The sequence below is a fragment of the Eretmochelys imbricata genome, chromosome 3, assembly GCF_965152235.1.
Source record: "Eretmochelys imbricata isolate rEreImb1 chromosome 3, rEreImb1.hap1, whole genome shotgun sequence".
Classification (NCBI taxonomy): Eukaryota; Metazoa; Chordata; order Testudines; family Cheloniidae; genus Eretmochelys; species Eretmochelys imbricata.
Genome location: NC_135574.1, coordinates 47,855,732 through 47,878,978, shown reverse-complemented (window position 1 = coordinate 47,878,978; position 23,247 = coordinate 47,855,732). Strand labels below are relative to the sequence as shown.

The 23,247-nt window shown below is 40.6% G+C and overlaps 1 protein-coding gene across 6 annotated transcripts in view; it reads left to right on the top strand.

Moving 5' to 3' along the window:
- The window catches only part of DST (dystonin), a 468,940-nt gene that overhangs the window by 381,138 nt on the left and 64,555 nt on the right, over positions 1-23,247 (top strand). For 5 of the 6 annotated variants that reach the window (XM_077811595.1, XM_077811594.1, XM_077811597.1 and 2 more), the window contains 11 exons: positions 2,444-2,605; positions 3,875-4,045; positions 5,835-6,001; positions 8,262-8,421; positions 8,658-8,984; positions 9,166-9,250; positions 10,535-10,776; positions 11,832-12,038; positions 16,537-16,656; positions 16,826-16,933; positions 20,572-20,790. In XM_077811595.1, coding sequence (XP_077667721.1) covers positions 2,444-2,605; positions 3,875-4,045; positions 5,835-6,001; positions 8,262-8,421; positions 8,658-8,984; positions 9,166-9,250; positions 10,535-10,776; positions 11,832-12,038; positions 16,537-16,656; positions 16,826-16,933; positions 20,572-20,790 — 1,968 coding nt within the window. The remainder of the gene's footprint in view (positions 1-2,443; positions 2,606-3,874; positions 4,046-5,834; positions 6,002-8,261; positions 8,422-8,657; positions 8,985-9,165; positions 9,251-10,534; positions 10,777-11,831; positions 12,039-16,536; positions 16,657-16,825; positions 16,934-20,571; positions 20,791-23,247) is intronic. The other variant, XM_077811599.1, reaches the window with a different exon arrangement.

Below are 23,247 nucleotides of genomic sequence, written 5' to 3'. Positions count from 1 at the left end.
CTGCAAAGCTTAAATACAATCATAGAGAATAGAACTGAGAGAATTACGCAGAGCCCATGCAATCTGCAGAACTGTCCTGTAATATATAATAATTATGGCTACATTTTAGTCACGAGTATTTTTAGTAAAAGTCATGGACAGGTCACGGGCAGTAAACAAAAATTCACGGCCCATGACCTGTCTATGACTTTTAGTAAAAATACCAGTGAATAAAACTTGCAGGGGGTGGGGGTGGCTGCCAGGGACCCCGCGGGTGCTGTGGGAGGGCGGCCTGGCTGCTGGCGGGTGGGCGGGCATGCAGGCAGCAGCACATGGCCTGGGAGCCTGCTGGGCTGGGGGAGGGTTGGCGAGGCCGGCAGACTCCCTACTTGGCTCCACGCCTTCCCCCCCCCCCCCCCCCAGCAGCAGCAGAGTTTGTGTATGGGAAGGGACAGTGGGGTGGGGCATGAGACGGGGTGAGGTGAGGTGGGCTCTTGGGGGCACTTACGTGGGGGGCTTCCCGGAAGCGGTGACATCCCCCTTGCGGAGGCATGGCCAGGCAGCTCTGCGCGCTGCCTCCGCCTGCAGGCATCGCCCTGCAGCTCCCATTGGTTCCCAGCCAAATAGGAGCTGCGAAGCCAGCGCTCTGGGTGGAGACAGAGGGGGCGGGGATGGTGGCCCAAGACTGCCCCAGCAGTGGCCGGTGCACCTGGCACAGGGGCTGCCTGAGCTGCCCCTGAGCCAGGCGCACTGGCCACTGCAGAAGTCACGGAGATCATGGAAAGTCACGAATCCGTGACCTCCGTGACAAACTCGCAGCCTTAATAGTAATCGGTATCTGCTGTTGTGCTGTGCACCCACCTCCATATTCTAGAACTTATTTGCATTTACTAAAACCTAACCTAAAATGTTTCCTTCCCTAACTTTAGGCTGTGCTCCTTGTCCAACGTTCAGAGACTTCACCCAGTTTGCTCCCTTGATGTATATTGTTAGTTTTCAATTCTTTTACTTGCTTACATATTTTTACATTGTCACTTTATCTATGGACTGTGTTTCTCTCTCTCTCTGAGTCTGCTTTATTATTTTCTAGATGAATCTCCCACTGTCTCAGGAGTTCTTGTATCAGTTTGGTTGCCCTGCTTTGTATGTGCTCTAGTTTTCTATTCTCCTCCTGAGCTGTATTAATGTGAACTACATACAGTGGCCACATTATGCTTAGGGTTGCCAACTTTCTAATTGCAGAAAACTAAACACCCTTGCCCCGCCTCCTGCCCTGGCCCTTCCCGAAGGCCTTGCCCTTGCCTCACCCCTTATCCGAGGCCCTGCCACGCCACTCACTCGGTCCCCACTCCTTCCATAGCTTGCTCTCCCCCACCCTCTCTCACCACTGGGATGGGGCGAGGGCTCTGGCTGGGGGTGCAGGCTGTGGGGTGGGACCGGGGATGAGGGGTTGGGGATGCAGGAAGGGGCTCCGGGCTGGTGGATGGGGCTGAAGGTTCGGAGTTTGAAAGGGGGCTCAGGGCTGGGACAGGGGTTTGGGGTGCGGGGAGCAGGCTCTGGGAGGAGTTTGGGTGCCAGAGTGGGTTCTGAGCTGGGACAGGGGGTTGGGGCATGGGAGGGGGTTTGGGTATGGGCTCCAGTTGGCCCTGGCATTTCCTGAGGATGGAGGAGGTCCGTGCGGCTCCCAGGAAGCGGCAGCATGTCCTTCTGGCTCCTACATGGAGGGACTGCCAGGAGAACTCCGTGCGCTGTCCCCCACCCCCAGCGGTGGCTCCACAGCTCCCATTGGCTATGGAGTTCTCAGCTAATGGGAGCTGTGGAGCGGCGCGGGAGGCAGTGCGTAGAGCCCCACTAGCCGCCCCTGCACCTAGGAGCCAGAGGGTCATGCCGCCACTTCCCAGAAACGGCACTGAGCCACCGGCACTGAGCCTGCCTGTCCTGCTGCAGCCAACCAGACTTTTAGCAGCCCGGTCAGCTGTGCTGGCTGGAGTGCTAGGGTCCCTTTTTGACCGGGCGTTCCAGTCGAAAACTGGATGCCTGGCAACTCTAATTATGCCTCATGAAGGCAGGCACATTTGCACTGTGGAAGTTGCACTATTTATACCAGGATTGAATTTGTCCCAGTGTCCCAGCTGCAATCAGACCAGGGTGGTTGCTCACATCCTAGTTTTACATGAAATCTCCCTCTAAACAAAATACAGCATTTGTTTTTTTAGGTACAGTACTATAGTTGGTTGGTTGGTGGTGTACTGTCAGCTTATATTTTTTTCAACTTTAATGGCATTGATTGTTTTTAGGATTTTCTTTACTTCAATAAATATCATTTCTTTTTAATAATGCTATATAGCTATATATTAGTTTTCAGTACTAAGATTTTACTTCTAATATCCACATCACAGTTGCTTATATTCCACGTGTTATCAAACGTAATAGTTCAGATGTGCCTTTGGTTTTCCACCTGCAGGTATTCCAGAAAGAAGAGATTGAACCTCTGCAAGTTAAACAACAGGAGGTAAATTGGTTAGGTCAAGGCCTTATTCAAAGTGCTGCTAAAAATGCTAGCACCGAGAACCTTGAGCATGACCTTGAAGATGTTAACACCCGATGGAAGACTCTCAATAAGAAGGTTATTATTTTGCATTTCACAAAATCAATGTTTGTCTTTCTTGTTTTGTATTTCCCCCTATTTATTTGGTGTCATCTTTCAAAATACAGAACATTAAAATATGTTCATGATGGTCATGGATTCTGTTACCTTAATACAGTAACTTTCTTCGCAATTTTCTTTAAAATATGTGTGTCAATAGCTACCAAAGTATGGTTGTCATTTCTACAGTTCTGTCCATTTTTCTGTAGGTTTATTCCTGGCATTCTTAGCCAGGAAAGGTTCCCTCAGGACTCTTTGCTCCCCTCTGTATATGCAGAGCAGGGAGGAGTTTAATAGCTCAAGTTGTGTGGAGAAGGGATGGAGGTGAGACACATACATGAGAAAGGTAGCTACATGGATTTTTCTCAACCACGTTATAGTCACTTCTCTCTCTCCTTCATCCACTATGATTCTTTTTGTATTCACATTCACTATGGTATCAGAGAGTCTTTTCTATCATGCTCGTATTCACCATGGGTATCTGAGCATTTTCCAGTAGTGCACTAAGCGGCAATAGGGCTCAGCTATGTGTTGTCAGTGGCATGTTCCCTTTAATGCGCATCAGGGTTTATGGTGCTTTAAGAATTGTAAGTTACCCTGATCAGAGGAGCAACTTCCCCCTTGTGTCTTTCCTATGCCATGAAAGGTTCTTGGACAGCAGGTGAGGATGGGATGTGGCAGGCGTGGGAAGCAGGAAAGGTGCACATTGTCACAGGCTTCACCTCGCAGGAGCATTGATGCAATGGAGCAACAGATGTCCATGGTTCATGGTTATGTCTTCTACTTTCATGCCTTTTAAACTATGAAGGGAGAATTGTCCCTAATGTGGAGTGCAATTTGGGTCCTTGGCTGAGTGCTGTTACAAGGAAGCCCTTGTAAAACACAGAGTTCCTAGAGGCATGTTTCACACCACTGTATTTCACCATAGTATCACTGTAGAACATAACTGTACAACACAGGAGTATTATTTCTACTGCATTGTTGGGGTAATATAGTTTACTGGGAATCAACCTCATGCCTTTAAATGGAAGACCACAGCCTAAGAGATGAGTGCCCTAGTTCATAACTACAGTGGTGGAATTTTAAAATGATGAATGTGAATTAACTTCTGCACAATGATGAAGAGGTATAAAAATGAAAATACACTACAGTAATAAAGATAGCCATTCTGCAAACCTCGGTTAATTGGCAGAAGTAGGAGGGGAAAAAAAGGAAAAGTGATTAATACTCTCTCTGTCTTTCTTTCAGGTTGCTCAACGAGCTGCTCAGCTACAAGAAGCTCTTCTCCGCTGTGGAAGGTTCCAGGATGCCCTTGAATCTCTGCTTAGCTGGCTCATTGATACAGAAGATCTAGTGGCCAATCAGAAGCCCCCATCTGCCGAGTTCAAAGTTGTGAAGGCCCAGATACAGGAACAGAAAGTAAGTGAAACTTATTATTGTACATTCAGATTCTCTCTCTGCTTCAGTGATGATAATGAATTCCCAATTTTCACTGAAGCAGAAAATCTGCTCAAGTGTACTGTATTACAATCAAGTGTATTGAAGTATTTAATGCAGCTGTGCTTTCCATACTTTATCTTCTGGAATTATGTGGAGGGGTGTGACATTTCATTTTAGAAACTGGGCTCTGATTCTCCTTCATCTGTACTTGGAGGCAAGTGCAAAATCTAGCAAGTTAAAAACAAAAGAATCAAGGCATTTTAGACACAAAGCAGGAGGAAAAAAATCAATGTTTGGTTAATGGAGAAGCAGAAAATGAGAAGGGGTAGAATTTTCGTTTTAAAATTTGCAAAGCGGTATTACAAACAGTGGAGCTAACCACTCTAGGCATGAGCAGCATGGAGTAAGTGCCTAAATCCCACTGTCTTTGCATCCTCAGCCAGAATGCTGGTGCCGCAATGCTGGTCCTCTCCAATGTAGGCAACACTATGGGCTGGTATAAGGAGGTTATAATCGCTCCTAGAATTTTCATAACTAGAGAAGAAGCGGGCATAATGCAGCTCAGGGACCAAACCACTGCATGGCATTCTACAATATGGCCCAAAGTCATTCTCATATTTAACATAGAGGCACAGTCTATGAAGCCTAAAGGTTGCAGCATGCAGTAGAGCATTGTGTGCTGGGAGTATTGCAGAGACAGAGAGATGGAGTCCCTTCAGCCAACAAAGGAATGGTGGAAAAAATAGGGGGATCATCAAGGTTTAGACAGAAATATGGAAGATTCTTGGGGGAGAAACTAATTTACTGGGTGATGTCAGTGAACCCAATTTTCAGACATCCCAGACGTGATCAGTGGAAAATGTAACTGTACATGATCAGAGCAGTTGAATTCCATTTTTTGACATAATTTTTCAGATAATAGTGTATTTTGAAGCATTTTTTCAGTTGCTATTGATTTAAATTTTTAGTTACACAAACTTATGGGTTTCAAGCATTTTATTTTTATTTTTATCATTTACATGTTCACAGCTGTGTGAAGCAATGCAGGGGCAGACAATAATTAATGACAGTAGATGTTGAGATTCACCAAGTTAAAGCTTTATAACCATTAAAACACAAATTGCATCACTTGTCAAAATATACAAAGTAAACAATATCCTTAAATCAAACTGCAGTAAGTTCTCAAGGAGCATTTTTCTTACTTTGCCTGTCTGTAAATTTCAGTTATTATCAATGGAAATATTTTTTCATCTCTTTGTGTATGTAGGGTGAAATCAACAGTTACGGGTAAACATCTAATCCTTCCAAGCCTATATATGTTATCTGCACCTCTGCAAACATGCAGTTTTTCTATAAATGCTCACACAAATTATAATAAAAGCTCATTAGCAAATATACTGGATGTTAAATGTGACATTTTCCCATACGTGTATGCACCAGTGAGGGCTGCCACACATCTTCGTCACACAAAAACCAATTAATACACTCATTTACAGGGAAAGGCCTTTTGTGGGCGAGGACTTGGTGGACGTCTGCCACTTTCAATTTACAGAGAAAGAACTAACTAGCTCAAGTCAGAATTAACTCTTTTTACAATATTGGCATTTTCATGGTAATACAAGCATCTAATATTTCTTTGCTATTGTCCTTTTAAGCAGAGCGTACGTTATTAACAAGATCTTGACAAATCTGCCTCCTTACATTTCCACAGCTTTGTGTTGATTCAGTTGTTTCCTAGCAATTTGATTTTTGATTGCTTTATCTCCAGCTTCTCCAGAGGTTACTGGATGACCGCAGACCTACCGTTGAGGTAAGCAAGCGCGAAGGGGAGAAAATTGCAGAGTCAGCAGAACCTGCTGATAAAGTGAAGATCTTGAAGCAGTTGAGTCTCCTGGATAGTAGATGGGATGCATTGCTCAGTAAAGCTGAAACAAGGTATTTGACATTCTTTCATTCCTTTGAGAAATATGAGTTTAGCAAGGGATAGATGACTAGAAATAGCATGTGGAACTTCATAATCTGAGACTTCATAAGCACTATTTTCTTGTTGCTATGTCAAATGTATTGTGCCTTGACGATGATATATATAAAGCTGATTTGTAAGAAAAGCAAAGGAAAATAGCTTGAACAGGTCATTAGCTATAAAAAAAAAAAAGTTTTACTATCCTGAAAAGCTAAAATGAGATACTTTAGTGAGATCAACTGCACATGCATCTTCTGATTATCTGGAACACTACATCTGCATTAGTATAGGCAGAATGTAAATTCCTTGGTGGAGAAACCAGATTCTTGCTGTTCTGTATGGCACAAAGCACACAATCAACTCTCAATAAATAATGGTTCCTTAGAACTCTTTAAATCCTGAATTGTGGCTACAAAGGGAGAATATTGCACTTCTCAGTTTCAAATCAGGGTTATCTGAAGAATTGGATCATTGGTCCTGATCCTGTGAGTTGCTGAGATCCTTATGTAAGGTGCTGGGCTCCCTCAACTCCCAATAAAGTTAAAAAAAAAAATAGTCCCACCATCATGCTCTGAGCTGTGCAGACAAAATAAGATAACACAGTTCCTTCCCCGAACAACTTCCAGTCATATTCTAATATCACTACAAAATTCAGATACACATAACACAGGGGAAGACAAGTTAACATGAATAGTGCAAGTGTCTTTGGAGGGCACAGTGTTTGAAGGGTTTTGCTGAAGAAGTGTGCTTTCAGAGGGAAGATTTGAAAAGAGGTCACTTAGTGCTTGAGAGGAGGAAGAGAGGGTGCTGTAAGCATGGGAGATGGCATGGATGAAGGCACAAAACTAAGTGGGGAGACAGAGGCAAGGAGGGTGGTTAGGGAAGACTGAAAAGAGTTTAAATCTATAATGTTATGCATTGCAATGCTAAACAATGAAATGCTTTTATCTGTATACTGTATTATTGGGATTGAGATTCTGGCATTAAGTTTGTTTGGACTCTTCTGACACTTCCTAATCGTTTTGGCTGCCCCCATCTATGCCTATTGTTATTTAAGCCCTCAGTTGTACACCCATAATAATAATAATAAATAATTAATAACCTGATTACTTAAAGAAATTAGTAGATTCAGTTATTAGGCTATTATACCATTCTGTGTTTAAAAAAAATACAAGGATCCATGACTCATTAATTGAAGTAAATGTTAATCTCATTTAATTTAATATTATCATACGAGTCTGGTGAAATTTATTTTCAAATCAAATTACAAGTCTGTTCAGTCCATCTGTTTAGATACAGGTTTGTCTCCATAATTCTTTGATTGCACTTCTGAAAACTAAAATAACAAAAGACATATTTCTTTTTCTTGGGAGGGAATTACCATTACTCATAACTGGCCCTTAATGTTTAACACAGGATGAATTTTTCTAAAGTCTTAAAAATAGAAAGCACTAAAATAGTCTGCCTTGGGTGAAATGTATAGGCGAGTAGGACTGAGAAAAATATTTTTGTAAGGGTGGAATAAAGAACAGAACAGAACCCCATCAAAAACGTTGGACATCTCAGAGATGTTGTAGAGATTGCCACCTTGCATTCGGGAGCAAATCTGTATCCTTATAAGGTAAAACTGGCACTGACAAAAATGAGAGTTTTTAACTTGAACAAGGAGTGCAGGATTGGGGCTGTACAGTTCATACAACGTCACTGAAAAGATATTTAAAGAATTTATTTTACAGGTTGGAGTGAGCATGATTACATGCCCTGATTCAGCAGAGTACTTCAGTATGTGCCTAACTTTAAGTGTATGTATAAGTCCCATTGAAGACAATAGGACTTAAGCATATGCTTAAAGTTAAGCAGAAGTTGAAGTACTTTCCTGAATAAAAATGAGCCCATGTATTTAAGTACATTACTTAATGGAGCCTTAGGTTATTTTTAACCAAGTGCATATGAATGCAGTAAAATTTATTTTATTAACAAAGGATATCAAGTATTGGACTCTCTTGTTCAGCCAATATGATTTTTGGAGTCTTTCTTATTAACTGTACTTTTATATGGTTGTTGGTTTACATTGTTTTTCTTCCTGTACTGTGGAAGTATATCTGTTTCAGCTTGTGGCTGGCTTCTACAATAATGTGTAGAATATTTTTTAGCTGAGAGGATGAAGGGTTTTATTGAATCTCTCACACGCACTTCATCGCAAAAATGACCTTTATCTTGGCATGTTTACAGGAATCGTCAGTTGGAAGGTATCTTAGTGGTAGCACAGCAATTCCATGAAACTTTAGAACCCCTGGTTGAGTGGCTGACCACCACTGAAAAAAGGCTTGCAAATTCTGAACCCATTGGAACACAAACTTCTAAACTACAGCAGCAGATTTCTCAGCATAAAGTAAGATATAAACCAGACATTTGTGTCATTCATATGGGGATTTTTTATATGTGAGATTGTGAAATACAGTAGAACTGGGATCTCTGTTTTTTCCCCATTAGTCCAAATTTGATACTTTTTTATTTATAATAGACAATAAAACCATTATATTTCTGTTGTTCTATAGTTCCATTTGTATTTGCTTTTGGTTTGTCCATTTTTCTTTTCTTTCTTCATTATTTTAAAACTTCATTTAGGTGTTAGAAGATGACATCCTTACTCGCAATAAAAGTTTACATATGGCCATTAGATTTGGTCAGTCTCTTAAGACTATGAGCTCCAGAGAGGATAAAGATATGGTGCAGGAAAAGCTAGATTCTTCCCAAGCCCGATATATTGAGATTCAAGAGAAGAGTAACAGCTGGTCTGAGCTGCTCCAGCAAGCCTATTGCAATGCTCAGATTTTCGGGGAAGATGAAGTTGAATTGATGAACTGGCTGAATGAAGTACATGACAAACTGAGCAAACTGTCAGTCCAAGATTACAGCACAAACTCACTCATGAAACAACATGCTGACCTACTGGTATTTTTATTTCTTTTCTTTTAAATGTATTTATTTATTTATTTATTTATACTTCATTTTTATGTCCACCGTTTATTTATTTCTCATTAATATATTTGATTTGAAAGGTGATACAACTATTTAAACTAAAAATAACTTGATGTGTAACCTCAATGCTTACACAAATGGCATCTTCTCGTAGGTGCTTCAGGAAGAGATTCTGCTCAGAAAACAAAATGTTGATCAGGCTATACAAAATGGCTTAGAGCTTCTCAAGCAAACAACAGGTGAGAGCTTTTAGGAAATTAATGATTCAGCAGCCTTTTCCTCATACTTGTAAGTGATTATGGGAAAAATAAGCTGAAGCTTGTAAATATTAGCCTTTAGTCACTGGCTAGATTTATTCACTTGATTTAATTGTTTATTCTAATAACTATTGAAGTCACGGTACATTACGTCTTTGGGCCAAATTCTCTGCTGGTGTAAGTGAGCATTGAAGTCAATGGAGATGCACCCATTTAGCCACACAGAGAATTTGGCCCTTGATATTTTTTTTTGGTTGATGGAAAATTATTTTTGTGAACCTCCATTTTGTTCCTACTCGCAAGTTATGAACATTACTCATGATGTAGGACTATTTGGCATAGGACACAGCCTTTTCTCTGTAGAAGCCCAGAAATAAAGATATTAGGCTACCTTTTGCTGTTAGAGAGCAGATCAGATCAGATCCAGATCAGAGCTAGTACTGCGGGAAAAGTTGTGTTCCAATTGCACACAACATGTCTGGTCTGCAGAGGAACATCTATCTAAATGTTCCAGTGCTCCGAGTATTTCAACTCTCAAAGACAGAAGGGAAAACCCTCCTCTGTTACCCAGTTAGAAGTTATGTTACAGGATTAAATCTAAATATATTGCAATAGGTCTATTACAGGAGTCTCTCTGTGCATTTTGACTCTTGGGCTGTGTGTGTGTGTGTCTAATGATTGATAATTAGACTGTATGGTTCAAAGAATAATTCAAATTATTCTTTGAACCATACAGTCTAGTTATCAGTTAATGATAATAAATAAATTGTAAATTAATAATGTAAATACCATTTGGTATTTTGCAGCTCCATTCTTGCACTTTTATTGATACTTCCATAACCTGTGTCAACCTATATAAAAATGAATGTAAATTTAAGGTTTTTATATAGTCTGTGTTTGCGTAAAAAGTACGTAAATTTTAATGTTTGCCTTTTAAAGAAAAAGAGAACAAGAACCAATTTTTATATCTCCAAGGAATAACACTAGAGATGGGCCCAATCCTCAAAGCTCGGGTCCAGATCTCCACTTGTCCAGAGTTTGGAGTGGTAAGAGAAAAAGGGACAGATCCAGAGTTGATGTAAAGTGTCATAGCTCCACGGCTTCACTGGACAATTTACACCAGTCTATGATCTGTCCCTGGGTCTTGTTTGGGTCACTCTGCACATAAGAAACTAAAAATATATTAATTATTATTGAGGTTTTTTGTTTTGTTTCGTTTTTGTTTTTTTTGCATTCATGTGAAATAACATCCCTTTGAAATTTTAGGTGATGAAGTTGTAATAATTCAAGATAAATTGGAAGGCATTAAAGCAAGGTACAAAGATATTACTAAATTGAGTTCTGATGTATCCAAGACTTTAGAGCAAGCTCTGCAGCTTGCAAGTCAACTGCAGTCCACTCATGAGGAACTCTGTATATGGCTTGACAAAGTGGAGGTGGAATTGCTTTCATATGATGCTCAGATCCCCAAGGGAGAAGAATTAAGTGAAGTACAAGAAAGACAAAAAGTATGTTCTAAAAGCTGTAAACTGTATATATTGCTTTGTTATTTTTCATGTAAAGATTTGAACTAGTTAAGTAGGTTAGCTTCTCTTTGGCTGGAGGATGCCTTGCAAACGATCATAATTTGGCACCAGATCAGCTCTCTGACTAGGAATAAAACAGTAAAGAATCACAATCTCTTTCTAGCAGTCACTGATGAGATTTGGCTGAGGTTTATTATTAGGTCAACAGGAGAAGAGCTACATTTTGTTCTAGTTCAGTAAGCTACCGATCACTGGGAAAACTCTTAAATCGTCAAACAAAGTTATTTTTGTTCTTTAGTTGTGTCACAGACAAATACAAAACCTTAAAGTAGGAAAAGAGCCTGTATTTAAGAGACAGTATTAATTTCAGGCTAGTAACAACTATTTGGAAAGAAACTGTAGAGTGTTAGTAGAACAGTAATAACACCATTACATGAAATAGGTTACTAAATTGCTAAATAAATACACTTATTTTGGAAACCAGATTAAAAAATAACAGAAAATCAAAATATGGTTGCATGTGGGAATAAAAAGGTCATTTTTCACTGCACTTGTAATGATTTTGATTGTATGGATTGAATTCAAATGTTCATTTAAAAATTCACTTGAATTTAGACAATATTTTGCGTTATTTCACATTTGATTTTACTTGCTGGTGAATTTGTTCCATAGAAAGATGGTTGCAGAGTGCAAAGAATATGTGTTTGCTTTCTTCTCTTTGTTTGCTTGATTAAAGACTGACAACTGTATTGAATTCCAGAGAATGACAGTCTGCCATGCTGATTGGAGGAATATATTTCAGTTCTGTTCTGTAGAAACTTCCCTTCAGGAATCACCTGCTTTTCTGTCAAACAACTTAACAATAACAAAGGCTAATGTAACTGAGCTGAAAATAAGTGTGCCAATTTATCCCTTTTGTTCGCCTGGAAAATGTTCCAGTTCTTGCTTCTTAGAGTAGACAGAAGAATAAAAATATGTGCAAGCTGTGTGTGTTTGGCTCTCATGCTGGCATGTTTACTTTAAATGGCCTTTTTCAGGAGTTGAAAAAAGAAGCAAAGAACAACAAAGGCTTATTGGACACTCTCAATGAAGTCAGCAGTGCCTTGCTGGAATTGGTGCCATGGAGGGCAAGAGAGGGGTTAGACAAAATGGTGACTGACGACAATGAGCGGTACAGATTAGTGAGTGACACTCTAACTCAGAAGGTGGAGGAGATTGATGCTGCCATTCTAAGATCACAGCAGGTACTAAACAGCTGTTTTTGTTCTTTGGGCAATAAAAAGTTTGCCTCCAGGAATCTCTACCTGAACAAAGGTTGTTCGTTAACAATGTTGCCGTATATTTGCTGTGCTTGAGCAACTAAAGGTTTGTTTGAATAGAATGTGACTGCACTGTTCAGATACAAGTGCCAGAGCAAAACTAATCTGTACATTGTTGTAGCCATCTGCCTCATTGTTAACACAAACCTTAGAGATCAGTCTTGTAGCCAAAATCATTGGGAGTATGAACCTGTGGCGATTTCAGTGAAAGTTTTGTCTGAGTGAGAACTACAAGCTCAGTCAGGCCCTGTATCATTTACATTTTATGCTGTAATATATACAATATGGCCCAGATCCTCAGCTTGTTTAAATAGGTGCAGCTCCTCTGAAGTCCATTTATACCAGCTAAGGATCTGGCCTTGTGCTTTTGTATTTTCTGCAGCTAACATGTTGGACCAACTTACCTTAAATTGCACTGAAGGACTGAGTTAATGGTGTAATTTGCATGCAGCTGCAAGAAATAAGTTGTTGAATATATGTGTGTGTTTCTAAAGTTTGATTAGAAAATAATTGGGTGATCTTTTAGAATTGGCACTTACATTTCATAGATGTAAATCTGTGTGGTCTCACATCTAGCTACCTGATGATGAGAGAAAAGCAGAGCTGCAAATTCTCCAATTTCTGCCTGAAGTTAATTTTATAAACACAAAAATATGAATGGAATCTTTTTCCAGTGCCCATAGCACCAACAAACAGAATTGGCTTCAGCGAAGCTGAAAGTATATAGGGCATAGTTTCAAAACATTGTGGAAACTGACTGTAAGAGGGTTGGTGATAATGGAGGGCCCTAAGGTTATAAGTAATTTATAAATATTCTGACTATCTTTTATGGCATTCACTCTGAATATTTATGTTATCTCAGCAGACACCTTTATAAAATTGAGGGCTGGATCCCCAGGGGCATGTGACCCATGTGTATATGTGGGTTTCTACCAACTTTCTCCCCCACATTTATCGTAGGGAGTAGTCAGGAACCAAACCAGCCCATAGCGCAATTTAGACGGCTTCAGGGCTGCTCTAATTTGCACTAGTGAATAATAGTTCCAAAGGGCTGCTCCACCAGACAGCATCATGAGGACACATTGCACTCCAATCGTGATCCCTCCTCTCCTGCCACACCCAGACCACCTCAGACTTTCTTATGTTGGGGAAGCCAGAATGGGCTGATGTTAGGTATGGTAACTCCAGGAGCTACGTATGAGGAAGGAGCCAGCCTCCTGCTCAGGGGAGTAGCCACAGGCAACCACCTGAAGTGTTATTTGGGCAGAGATGTTGGGGAGGGATGATTGTAGTCGTAATTTAACAGTGTTGCAAATACTTAGAGGTTTTGCAGAGGGTCAAAGGCACCGAGAACATGTGGGCTAGAGCATAGGTGCTGACTCCCTGGGTGCTCTGGGGCTCAAGCACCCACAAGAAAAAAAATAGGGGGTACTCAGTACCCACCAGTCACAGCTGTTCAGCGGGGTTGTCGATCATCTGTTTGGCGGCTGGCAGGAGACACTTGTGGGAGGGCAGAAAGCAGCGAGTGGCAGGCAATCGGGGGTCTTGGGGGAGGGTGCAGAGCAGGGGTTGGAAGAGGCGGGGCGAGGGCAGGGCCTCGGGAGAAGGGGCGGAGTGTGGGCAGTGCCTTGGATAAGAGTGGGGATGGAGCTCCCACCGGAAAAAATAAAAATCAGCGTCTGTGGGCTAGCGGGTAAGGAGGCACTGGTGTGGGGTTGGGGGGACATTTTTGGTCAGTGACAAAAGAGCAAGGCATGAGAAGAGGGCACCTCAAAGATGTGAAAGAAGAGTCCTGACATGAATGTCAGATTGGAAATTAATCCTAACTGGTCCAAAATGATCCCAGGTGTAATGCAACAGAAGTCTATGGAAGTACCCCAGATATCACTTCAACTCCCAATATTGAAACTGTTGAGTCAAGTTCTACCCTTGTTCCCTGGGAGCTCTGTGTAGAAATAGAATATGAAATTTTCCTTACTTTCTCAAATCTTTTCTTTAACTTTCCCTTTATTTTTTTAGTAGTTAGCGTTTAACACAGTACTGTACTGTATTTGCTGCTGCTGCTTTTTTTTTTTTTCTTTTTCTTTTTTTTTTTTTGGTCTCTGCTGCTGCCTGATTGCATACTTCCGGTTCCAAATGAGACAAATGGTTGACCGGTCAGTTTGTAACTCTGGTGTGCGTAACTCTGAGGTTCTTCTGTAGTTGTGTCACAGCATTCAGACACTCCATTGCCATGTTTGCATCATAACCTTCTTCAATTGGGTATTTATTCAATATTATGACATACCCATGGCAATGGTACATTTAAAGTAATTTCTAGTTCTCTATAAGTCCATTCACTGTCATCTGCCCTTCTTCTGACCCCCTACTACCATTGCACACTTTTAGAGGAAACAAAGCAGCCTCATTATGTTTGCTTAGCATATCCTGAGATGCCTTGCAAAGCATGTCAGACAGTGTGAGACACACACCTGTGATAGCATTGAGACCCCTGCGGAGTAAGATGAGCGTTAATCAAGTGGGTGGACTTCAGAAGAACGGGGCCCAAAGAGCCACATGCAGCTCTAGAACCATGACTTGAATACCACTGGTGTAGTACACTAGTTTAGCAGTAATATCATAATGCAGACTGAGTGAGAGTATACTTTTTTATAAAGTAGTTGCAAAATTTAGGACAAATTTACCTTCTATCGCTATAAATGAGAGATTACATCTTGTGGAAAAATGTTTGTGCTCTCTTTCATATAACAAATGGATTAAAATAAGGATGAAAAAGACTGACTCATAAGGGAAAAATAAATCTCAGGCCTATGCATGACTCATAATTAAGCATTAAGACACAACAGACTTAGTGGTTAAAGTACACCTGAGGTACGTTGGAGGTGCAGTGCAATGGTGGGTCTGCAGCTACAAACTTGTAAACTGTCGGGTTTGTCAAACTAAGTTGGTGTGGTCAGTGCTGGAACAGGGAACCTACAAGGAAAGCTTACAATGCATGTGACAGATTATGACACAGTACCTTTTGATCGGTTTTCAAAAGAGCGCAGGGAAAGAATTTCAAATGCTCAACACCCACAACTGGAGCTGGATTTTCAGAAGAATTCAGCCGTCATTTAGGGTCTGGCTGTCCTGGAGTGCAAAGGTGTAAATTCCAGCTCAAGGAGACATACCTACACTAGCTCTGACTAAGCTAGCACCCTAAAAACAGAACTGCTGCAGCTGCAGTGTGAGTGAGGGGAGGGGCTAGCATGTACCTATGGTCTCAGACAGGATCATTCTCAGGGTGGCTAGCCCATCCTGCCCTTGCACCACTGCCACTACACTGCTGTTTTTCGCACACCAGTTCAATCAGCGCTAGCATGGGTAAGCCCCCTCAAGCTGGGATTTACACCTTCCAGCGCTAGTGTTGACATACCCAGCATCACCTAAATATAAGCCAGATTTTCAAAACTGCTCAGGACCCACCAGCTTCTACTGTGACACTTGTGGACAGATTTTCAAAACAATTCAGCATCCAGCATGTTGCTTCTCCTGGGCTTCACCTCAAAAATACCCTAAAACTGTAGTGTCCAAATGCATGTTTGCCCAGAGGGTCGTGTAGACATGGGTTGATTCTGGACTATACCTTGTTTGATCTACTGTCCCCTTTCTACAGGCTTTAGGGTCCCTTGTACCTCTTTTCCTGGTCCATTGCTCCTTTCTGCACAATGTAACAAAACATTGCCTCCTACTCAGAAATGCTCTGAGATATTTTTTTAAAACATCAAAGTATTAACTAATTCTAATGGAAAGCCAATTCTTCAGGAAAAGAACAGGCTGTGCCCAAATTCAAAAAGAATATTTTATCACTAAATCCACCAGCAAGTCTTCAGGTGAAATCCTGTTTCCACTGAAGTCAATGGGAGTTTTGCAGTGGGGCCAGGATTTCAACCTGGTCATCTAATATTGCATTAATTCTTCTTGGACTCATTAAACTTCTTAATGTCATAGGATTATATTGATTTGTCTTCAGATAATTGCAATAAAAACATTTTTAAACAGATGGAAAAGACAAGTGAAAGTTAGGGTCATCACTAGCAAGGACAAGTAATGTTCAGTGAAAAATTCTAAATGTACTACATTCTCTTTGATCTTCCAATGTTGTCTAATAGAGGTTTGTACGTTTGAGGAAAGTATGTTATGCTTCTCTTATTTTGCTGCTGCTTTGTCATACTTATGAATTAAGCTGATTTTATTAAAGCCCTCAGTACTATTTTGAGCTCTATAGTTCACATATAAGTGAAATTATATATAGGTATGGACTGTTATCTTTTTAACAACTCAGCATTTGCATTTTTTAAAAATGTGGCTTAACTACCTAAAACAGTCAATTCAAGCTTCATAATATAAAACTGCTGAACTAATTCTTGTCTCCTTTATTTAGTTTGATCAAGCAGCTGATGCAGAATTAGCCTGGATTGCAGAAACAGAAAAAAAATTGATGTCTCTGGGTGATATTAGACTTGAGCAAGACCAGACTGCTGCTCAGCTACAAGTTCAAAAGGTAAAGAAATACATTTCCAACTGTCATGTTAATTATTGGCCAGTGCTTTCTTGGTCTAGAAAATGTACTAGCGTGATTTAATTTTCAGTCCATCATAATGCACTTCGAAAATAGTTTTTGCTTCATGTACTCAACCTTTATTGCTGACCAGTATTTATTGTGTCACAAGGCATTTACCATGGAGATTTTGAGGCACAAGGATGCTATAGATGAACTTGTTGAAACTGGGGATGAGATTATGAACACATGCGCTGAAGAGGAGAAACAGTCCATGAAGGTAAGGTACCATAACTTACAACTGGCATGATGGCTTTGAATCTCTGCATTTACAGAGCCACTCCCACAGGATCACCTTTCTTTTTCCACTATTATTGATCGGGCAAGTTAATCAGTTGTGAATAGGAAATCATTTAATCTGAGCAAACAATGATACATGAAGGGATACTCTTGAGACACAAATTCCCTTGAGACTTCTTTCCTTCGAAATGTTCGGCAAGTAAGCACTGAGTATTTACTTCATTGTCTTCCATTGATTTTTAGGCCTGATTTTGCCACCTTTACCCACCTTTGAGTGTTATGTAAGACAATGTGACTATCTGCGTGACTAAGTAGCGGTCAACATGAGTAAGTGCGGCAGAATCAGGCCCTTTATAATCCACAGCAATGTGGTAAAAGCCTGTTAGGAATCCTTTAACGGTGTTACTATTTATTAACGGCAGTCTGCATTACAGCTAAAATCCAGATCCCAGGGTTTGGCTTGTGTTGCTGGATTAGACAATCAGGAGATGCGCCAAGGACAAGTAAAGAGGAATCTTCCCTCAAAGGCTGTGGAGCCCTTCAGCCCACTGATTCAAAGCCCACTGAATGAGAATCTTTCCATTGATTTAGTGGGCTTTGGGTCAGGCCTCAAACAAAGGGTAGGAATAAATGGTCAGTTTTCACAATGGAGAGAGGTGAACAGCAAGGTCCCCAAAAGATGTATGCTGGGACTCGTGCTTTTCAACATGTTCATTAATGATCTGGAAAAGGGAGTGGACAGTGAAGTAGTGAAGTTTGCAGAGGAAATAAAAGTATTCACAATAGTTAAGACCAAAGCTAACTGCAAAGTGTTGCAAAGTGTCACAAAACTGTGTGACTGAGTGACAAAATGGCAGGTAAAATTCAACATTGATAAGTGCAAACTAATGCACATTGCAAAGAATAATTCCAACTATACATATATATGTGTAAGCTGTTATCACTCAATAAAGAGATCTTGGAGTCACCATGGATAATTATCTGAAAATTTCAACTCATTATGCAGCTGCAGTCAAAAGCCTAACAGAATGGTAGGAACTATTAGGAAAGTGACAGAAAATAAGACAGAAAATATAATGCCACTGTACACATCCATGGTGTGCCAACATCTTGAATTCTGTGTCCAGTTCTGTTCACCCCATCTCAAAAAGTATATAATAGAACTGGAAAAGGTTCAGAGAAGGGCAACAAAGATGATCAAAGGTATAGAGCAGCAGAGAGACTAAAAAGATTAGGGTTGTTCAGTTTAGAAAAGAGATGAATAAGAAAGGTATATGGTACAGATATATAAAATCATAAAATGTGAACAGGGAAGTGTTATTTATCCTTTCCCACAATATAAAAACCAGGGGTCACCTGATGAAATTAATAGGCAGCAGATTTAATACCAGTAAGAGGAAGTACTTTTTCAAACAACACACAACCAATGGAACTCATTGCCATGGGAAGTTGTGATAGCCAAAAGTATAACTGGGTTCAGAAAAAGAACTAGATAAGTTCATGGAGGATAGGTCCATCAATGGCCATTAGTCAAGATGGTCAAGAATGCAACCACATGTTCTGGGCAACCCTAAACCTCTGATTACCAGAAGCTGTGAGGGGAATACATGAGTGGATCACTCCAACTGCCCTGTTCTGTACACTCCCCTGAAGCTCTGGTACTGGCCACTGTTGGAGACAGGATACTGGCCTAGATGAACCATTGAACCTAGTACGTAAGTTCTTATGTTCTTATCTGTGGGGGCTACTTCAGCCAAGTGGCTAAAAGAGCCTGATAGGGATTTTTCCGCCTTCTCTTCTACAGTTCTGGGGATGGGAGGATCTGCATAAGGTAGATTCTCCAAGCCTAAAGATACTCAGCTCCTTTTTTGCTCGACAGTGGTGAGCAAGGGGGAGCATGAGTGCTCACACCTTGCATGGTCCCCCCCACTTCCAATGTATCTCATCCTTCTGCAGCAGAAAACCACCAGTTCAGTTGCACGGGGGATCTCTGCAGCTGGGAAAAAGAAGGCTGATTTGCCCCTAAAATAAATAAGGAATTCAGTTTGCTTAAGTAAATGGCTGTAGAAGTAAAAGAAGATGATTTCATACAAGCTTTTGTTAAATATTTGTAATATACTTAGTGAAAATTACCATTTATCTGTGCATTAGACTGTGCATTGTCCTCTGGATAGCCTCTTTGTAACTTAATTTACATGCATGACATAGTAAACTTAGGATAGCTTGTTTGTCCAAAAAAAGACACACTATTTCACAATCAACAGTTTATTTATAAATTTATTTATTTTCCGGGCTAGCTCTTGTGTTCACTGTCTCATATAATCTTTCACAAGAATGATAATGTGGACAGGTTTCCATAGGAGAAATGTATAGCTACTTGGTATCTTAATTTTTTTATTACCACTTACTTAAATGTTAGAGATTTATAATTTAAACTGTATATGTTTAACTGTCACATTATGAATGTGATAACATCACCATTAGTTAATATAAGCTAAAATATAAAGGAAGAATGTCGCACGTTCTGCTGACTGTGTATAAGACCAGCCATGCCAGCTGAGCCTGTTGCCTCATCAAGTCTTGTAAACAAACGAGTTTTGTGCCTAATCAGTAACACTTTGATTTGAGAGGTCCAAGGAAAACTCAGGCTCTGCCAAGAGTCTTGGTGTTGATTCTGTAGATGACAATCTTCTCCCAGACTGAGCTGTACTTGTGCCGCAGTACTGTACTAGTAGCCAGTGTGCTACTATATCTTTCAGATAAAACTTAAAACCAAGGTCCTGACTACCTATAGTCACTTAAAGGTCATATGGCACTCTTCACCAGAGCAGGGGTTTAACCCAGGTTTTCTAGCCAAATTTAAACTTCAAATTACAATCCACATATCTAAAATTCCACTTGTAGTTTCAGTTGCACAAGCTATACTTCATATTGCCTTCTAAAGCTGCTGTGCAGTGTTGCTGGTTCAGAACAACTGCCATGTTTTATGCTAGAGGTGGCTGAATTTCAATGGAGAGTGAAAGATAACTATTTATTCAGGGCCTTTAGGAGCCTATGTAGAGGGAGGGAATAAGGAACCTCCTTCCTCTTTGCATTGCCTGCATAAGGGCTGGCTAGAATAACAGTCACAGCTATTACTCTAACCCCATTCCTCCCACGTGCCAGCCAGTGGGCTGGGTGGACATTCAAAGGAGAGTATGCTGCACTTCTGACAGGATGACACGGATTGCTTACCCCAATGCTCCCCAGTGTTCCCTTCCCCTCGGGGTGGTTTGGTGCCAATGCAGGGCTGTGCCTAAGAGTCACGATCAAGCCCACAGTTTGTAAGTTGTTCTGGAGCCATCCGAATGAAGCCTAGAAAAATACAAGACATCACTAAAAATGTGTTTGTCTTGAAAACAGTGTTGTCAAAATCTGTGTAAATTGGATTAACTCTATTAACTTCAAGTACCATTGATTTACATTAACATTACTAAGAGCAGAATTTGGGCTAGCTTTACTTAATGGTGGTATAATAAATATAATAAGATGCTTAGATACCTGGGTAACAGACATTCTGTAAATACCTAAGATTGAAAGAGAGATAAGTGCTGCTATTTCTTGCTAATGTTGTTTTAGAGAAAACTGGAAAGCCTCTTACAGAAATATGATATGGTCTGTCAAATGAACGCTGAGAGGAATCTCCAACTGGAACGTGCTCAATCCCTGGTTAACCAGTTCTGGGAGACTTATGAAGAGCTTTGGCCGTGGTTAACCGAAATAGAAATGGTCATCTCGCAGCTTCCTGCTCCAGCTCTTGAATATGAAACTTTAAAGCAACAGCAAGAAGAGCATCGGGTAAGCACACTGCTATTTTATAAAACAAAGCTTACACAAAGATCCAATACATTGCAGCCTGCCTCTTTAGTACTGTCGGATTCTCAGATTCAAATGCATTTGATGCAGTTGTACACTATTAAAAAAAAGTTATGTAAAATGATAATCCAAAATAAGTGCTCTTTATTTAAATCCTGTTACTGTTTGCCAAACTGCTTATATAAACAAGGTTTTCTGGTAGAGGAAGTGAACACTAGAAACACGAAAGAGACTTGTAATTATAGCAGCAGATTTGGAATGTACAAGAGTTAAAGAGCTAAGAAGTAAGTTTAAAAAGTTCACACAGATGTTGGTGTTAGAACAAAGCGAAAACATAAACAGATAAAAAACAGAATTGGGAAAGAATAGGCAAGAAACAAGAGAAGAGACGTCTTGACTATCATAAGAACTAGAGTACCTGCTCTGAACCAAACTACCAGACTGATCCAATACAAGTAGAATCTCTCAGATGTTTTCTGAACTATGAGAATACTGTGGTCTAAATAGGTTTAGTAAGCAAACTGCATGTTCAGGGGGCTCACTTTGAAGATGTCTACTCAAAATGAGTAGATTTCTCATAAAATTGCAGGATACTTGGAAGTCATTTTTATTTCAGAGTAGCAGAGTAGTGTTAGTCTGTATCCGTAAAAAGAAAAGGAGTACTTGTGGCACCTTAGAGACTAACAAATTAATTAGAACATAAGCTTTTGTGAGCTACAGCTCACTTCATCGGATGCATACAGTGGAAAATATAGTGGGGAGATTTTATATACACAGAGAACATGCAACAATGGGTGTTACCATACACACTGTAACAAGAGTGACCAGGAAAGGTGAGCTTTTATCAGCAGGAGAGCACCCTGGGGCGGGGACCTTTGGAGTGATAATCAAGGTGGGCCATTTCCAGCACTTTACAAGAACAGTAGGAGGAGAAATAAACAAGGGGAAATAGTTTTACTTTGTATAATGGCACATCCACTCCCAGTCTTTATTCAAGCCTAAGTTAATTGTATCTGTTAGGGGCTTATTCCTTCACCCGCTTACTTCCCTGGTCTTTCTCGCATGAACAGAGAGCAACAATACCCGAAGTCCAAAGGTGCAAACAATTTGATGTTTATTGGGGTGAACTTCCAGCAAGCATGATTCCACTTTCCTTCCTTAGTGTCCCCCTTTCCAACTCTGACACCACAGAGCCTTACCTGTGTCCCTGTTCCCATTCCTCCCTTAGCAAAGCATGATTCCAATTCCCTACCCCCATTCCCTGTTCTCATTTCCCCCGCTTACTTCCTGATTGACTGCAGACTATATAGTAAAACTTGAGTTCTGTTTAGCTATACCTTAACCAATCATTTTACTGAAATTTAACTAACCAATCCTAACCTATTGTAACATGATTATTTAACCAATTATATCCCACCACCTTAATTAGTTTACACCCAGCAAAATTAATTATGCAGCAGATCGAAACAATCACAGAACCAGACAGAGATTGTACAGACAAACAATGGTGAAATGGGGACTACAATGATAAGACAACACAGAAATGAGGATTTCACAACTACGTCTATAAAGACATAAGGGTTTCCCAGCTGTGTCTATTGATAAGTGAGTTCTTGCCAGACAGGATGCTATCAAACTAAGTTTCCTTTTACATTTTCTAGGCACTTCCCTTTCTCTGGAGGTGATAGGCATGATCAGGACAGGAATGTATTCCTAACAGCCCAATAGCACCTTATTTCAATGAGACTGGTTTGGAATGTAAAGATGAGACCATTCGCTTCCCAGCTTATGGCTGCCTCTGCTGCTTAGCCAAAGGCCTTAGCCTAAGAACAGGGCCTCAGACTGTCACAGTAAGAGAAGGCCCTTACACCGGCAAACAGTGGTTTTGATTCTTTCTTTTATACGTCTATAACTAGCTAAGTGATAAGAATTACACCTAAATTCTTAGAGTATAGGCCTTTACAGACAGGCCTCAATATCTATATCCTAACAGTATCCAGTTTGCAAATTAATTCCAATTCAGCAGTCTCTCGTTGGAGTCTGTTTTTGAAGTTTTTTTGTTGAAGGATTGCCACTTTTAGGTCTGTAATCAAGTGACCAAAGAGTCTGAAGTGTTCTCCAACTGGTTTTTGAACGTTACAATTCTTGACATCTGATTTGTGTCCATTTATTCTTTTACGTAGAGACTGTCCAGTTTGGCCAATGTACATGGCAGAGGGGCATTGCTAGCACATGATGGCATATATCACATTGGTAGATGTGCAGGTGAACGAGCCTCTGATAGAGTGGCTGATGTGATTAGGCCCTATGATGGTGTCCCCTGAATAGATATGTGGTCCATACTACTGTTCTTGTAAACTGCTGGAAATGGCCCACCTTGATTATCACTCCAAAGGTCCCCGCCCCGGGGCGCTCTCCTGCTGGTAATAGCTCACCTTT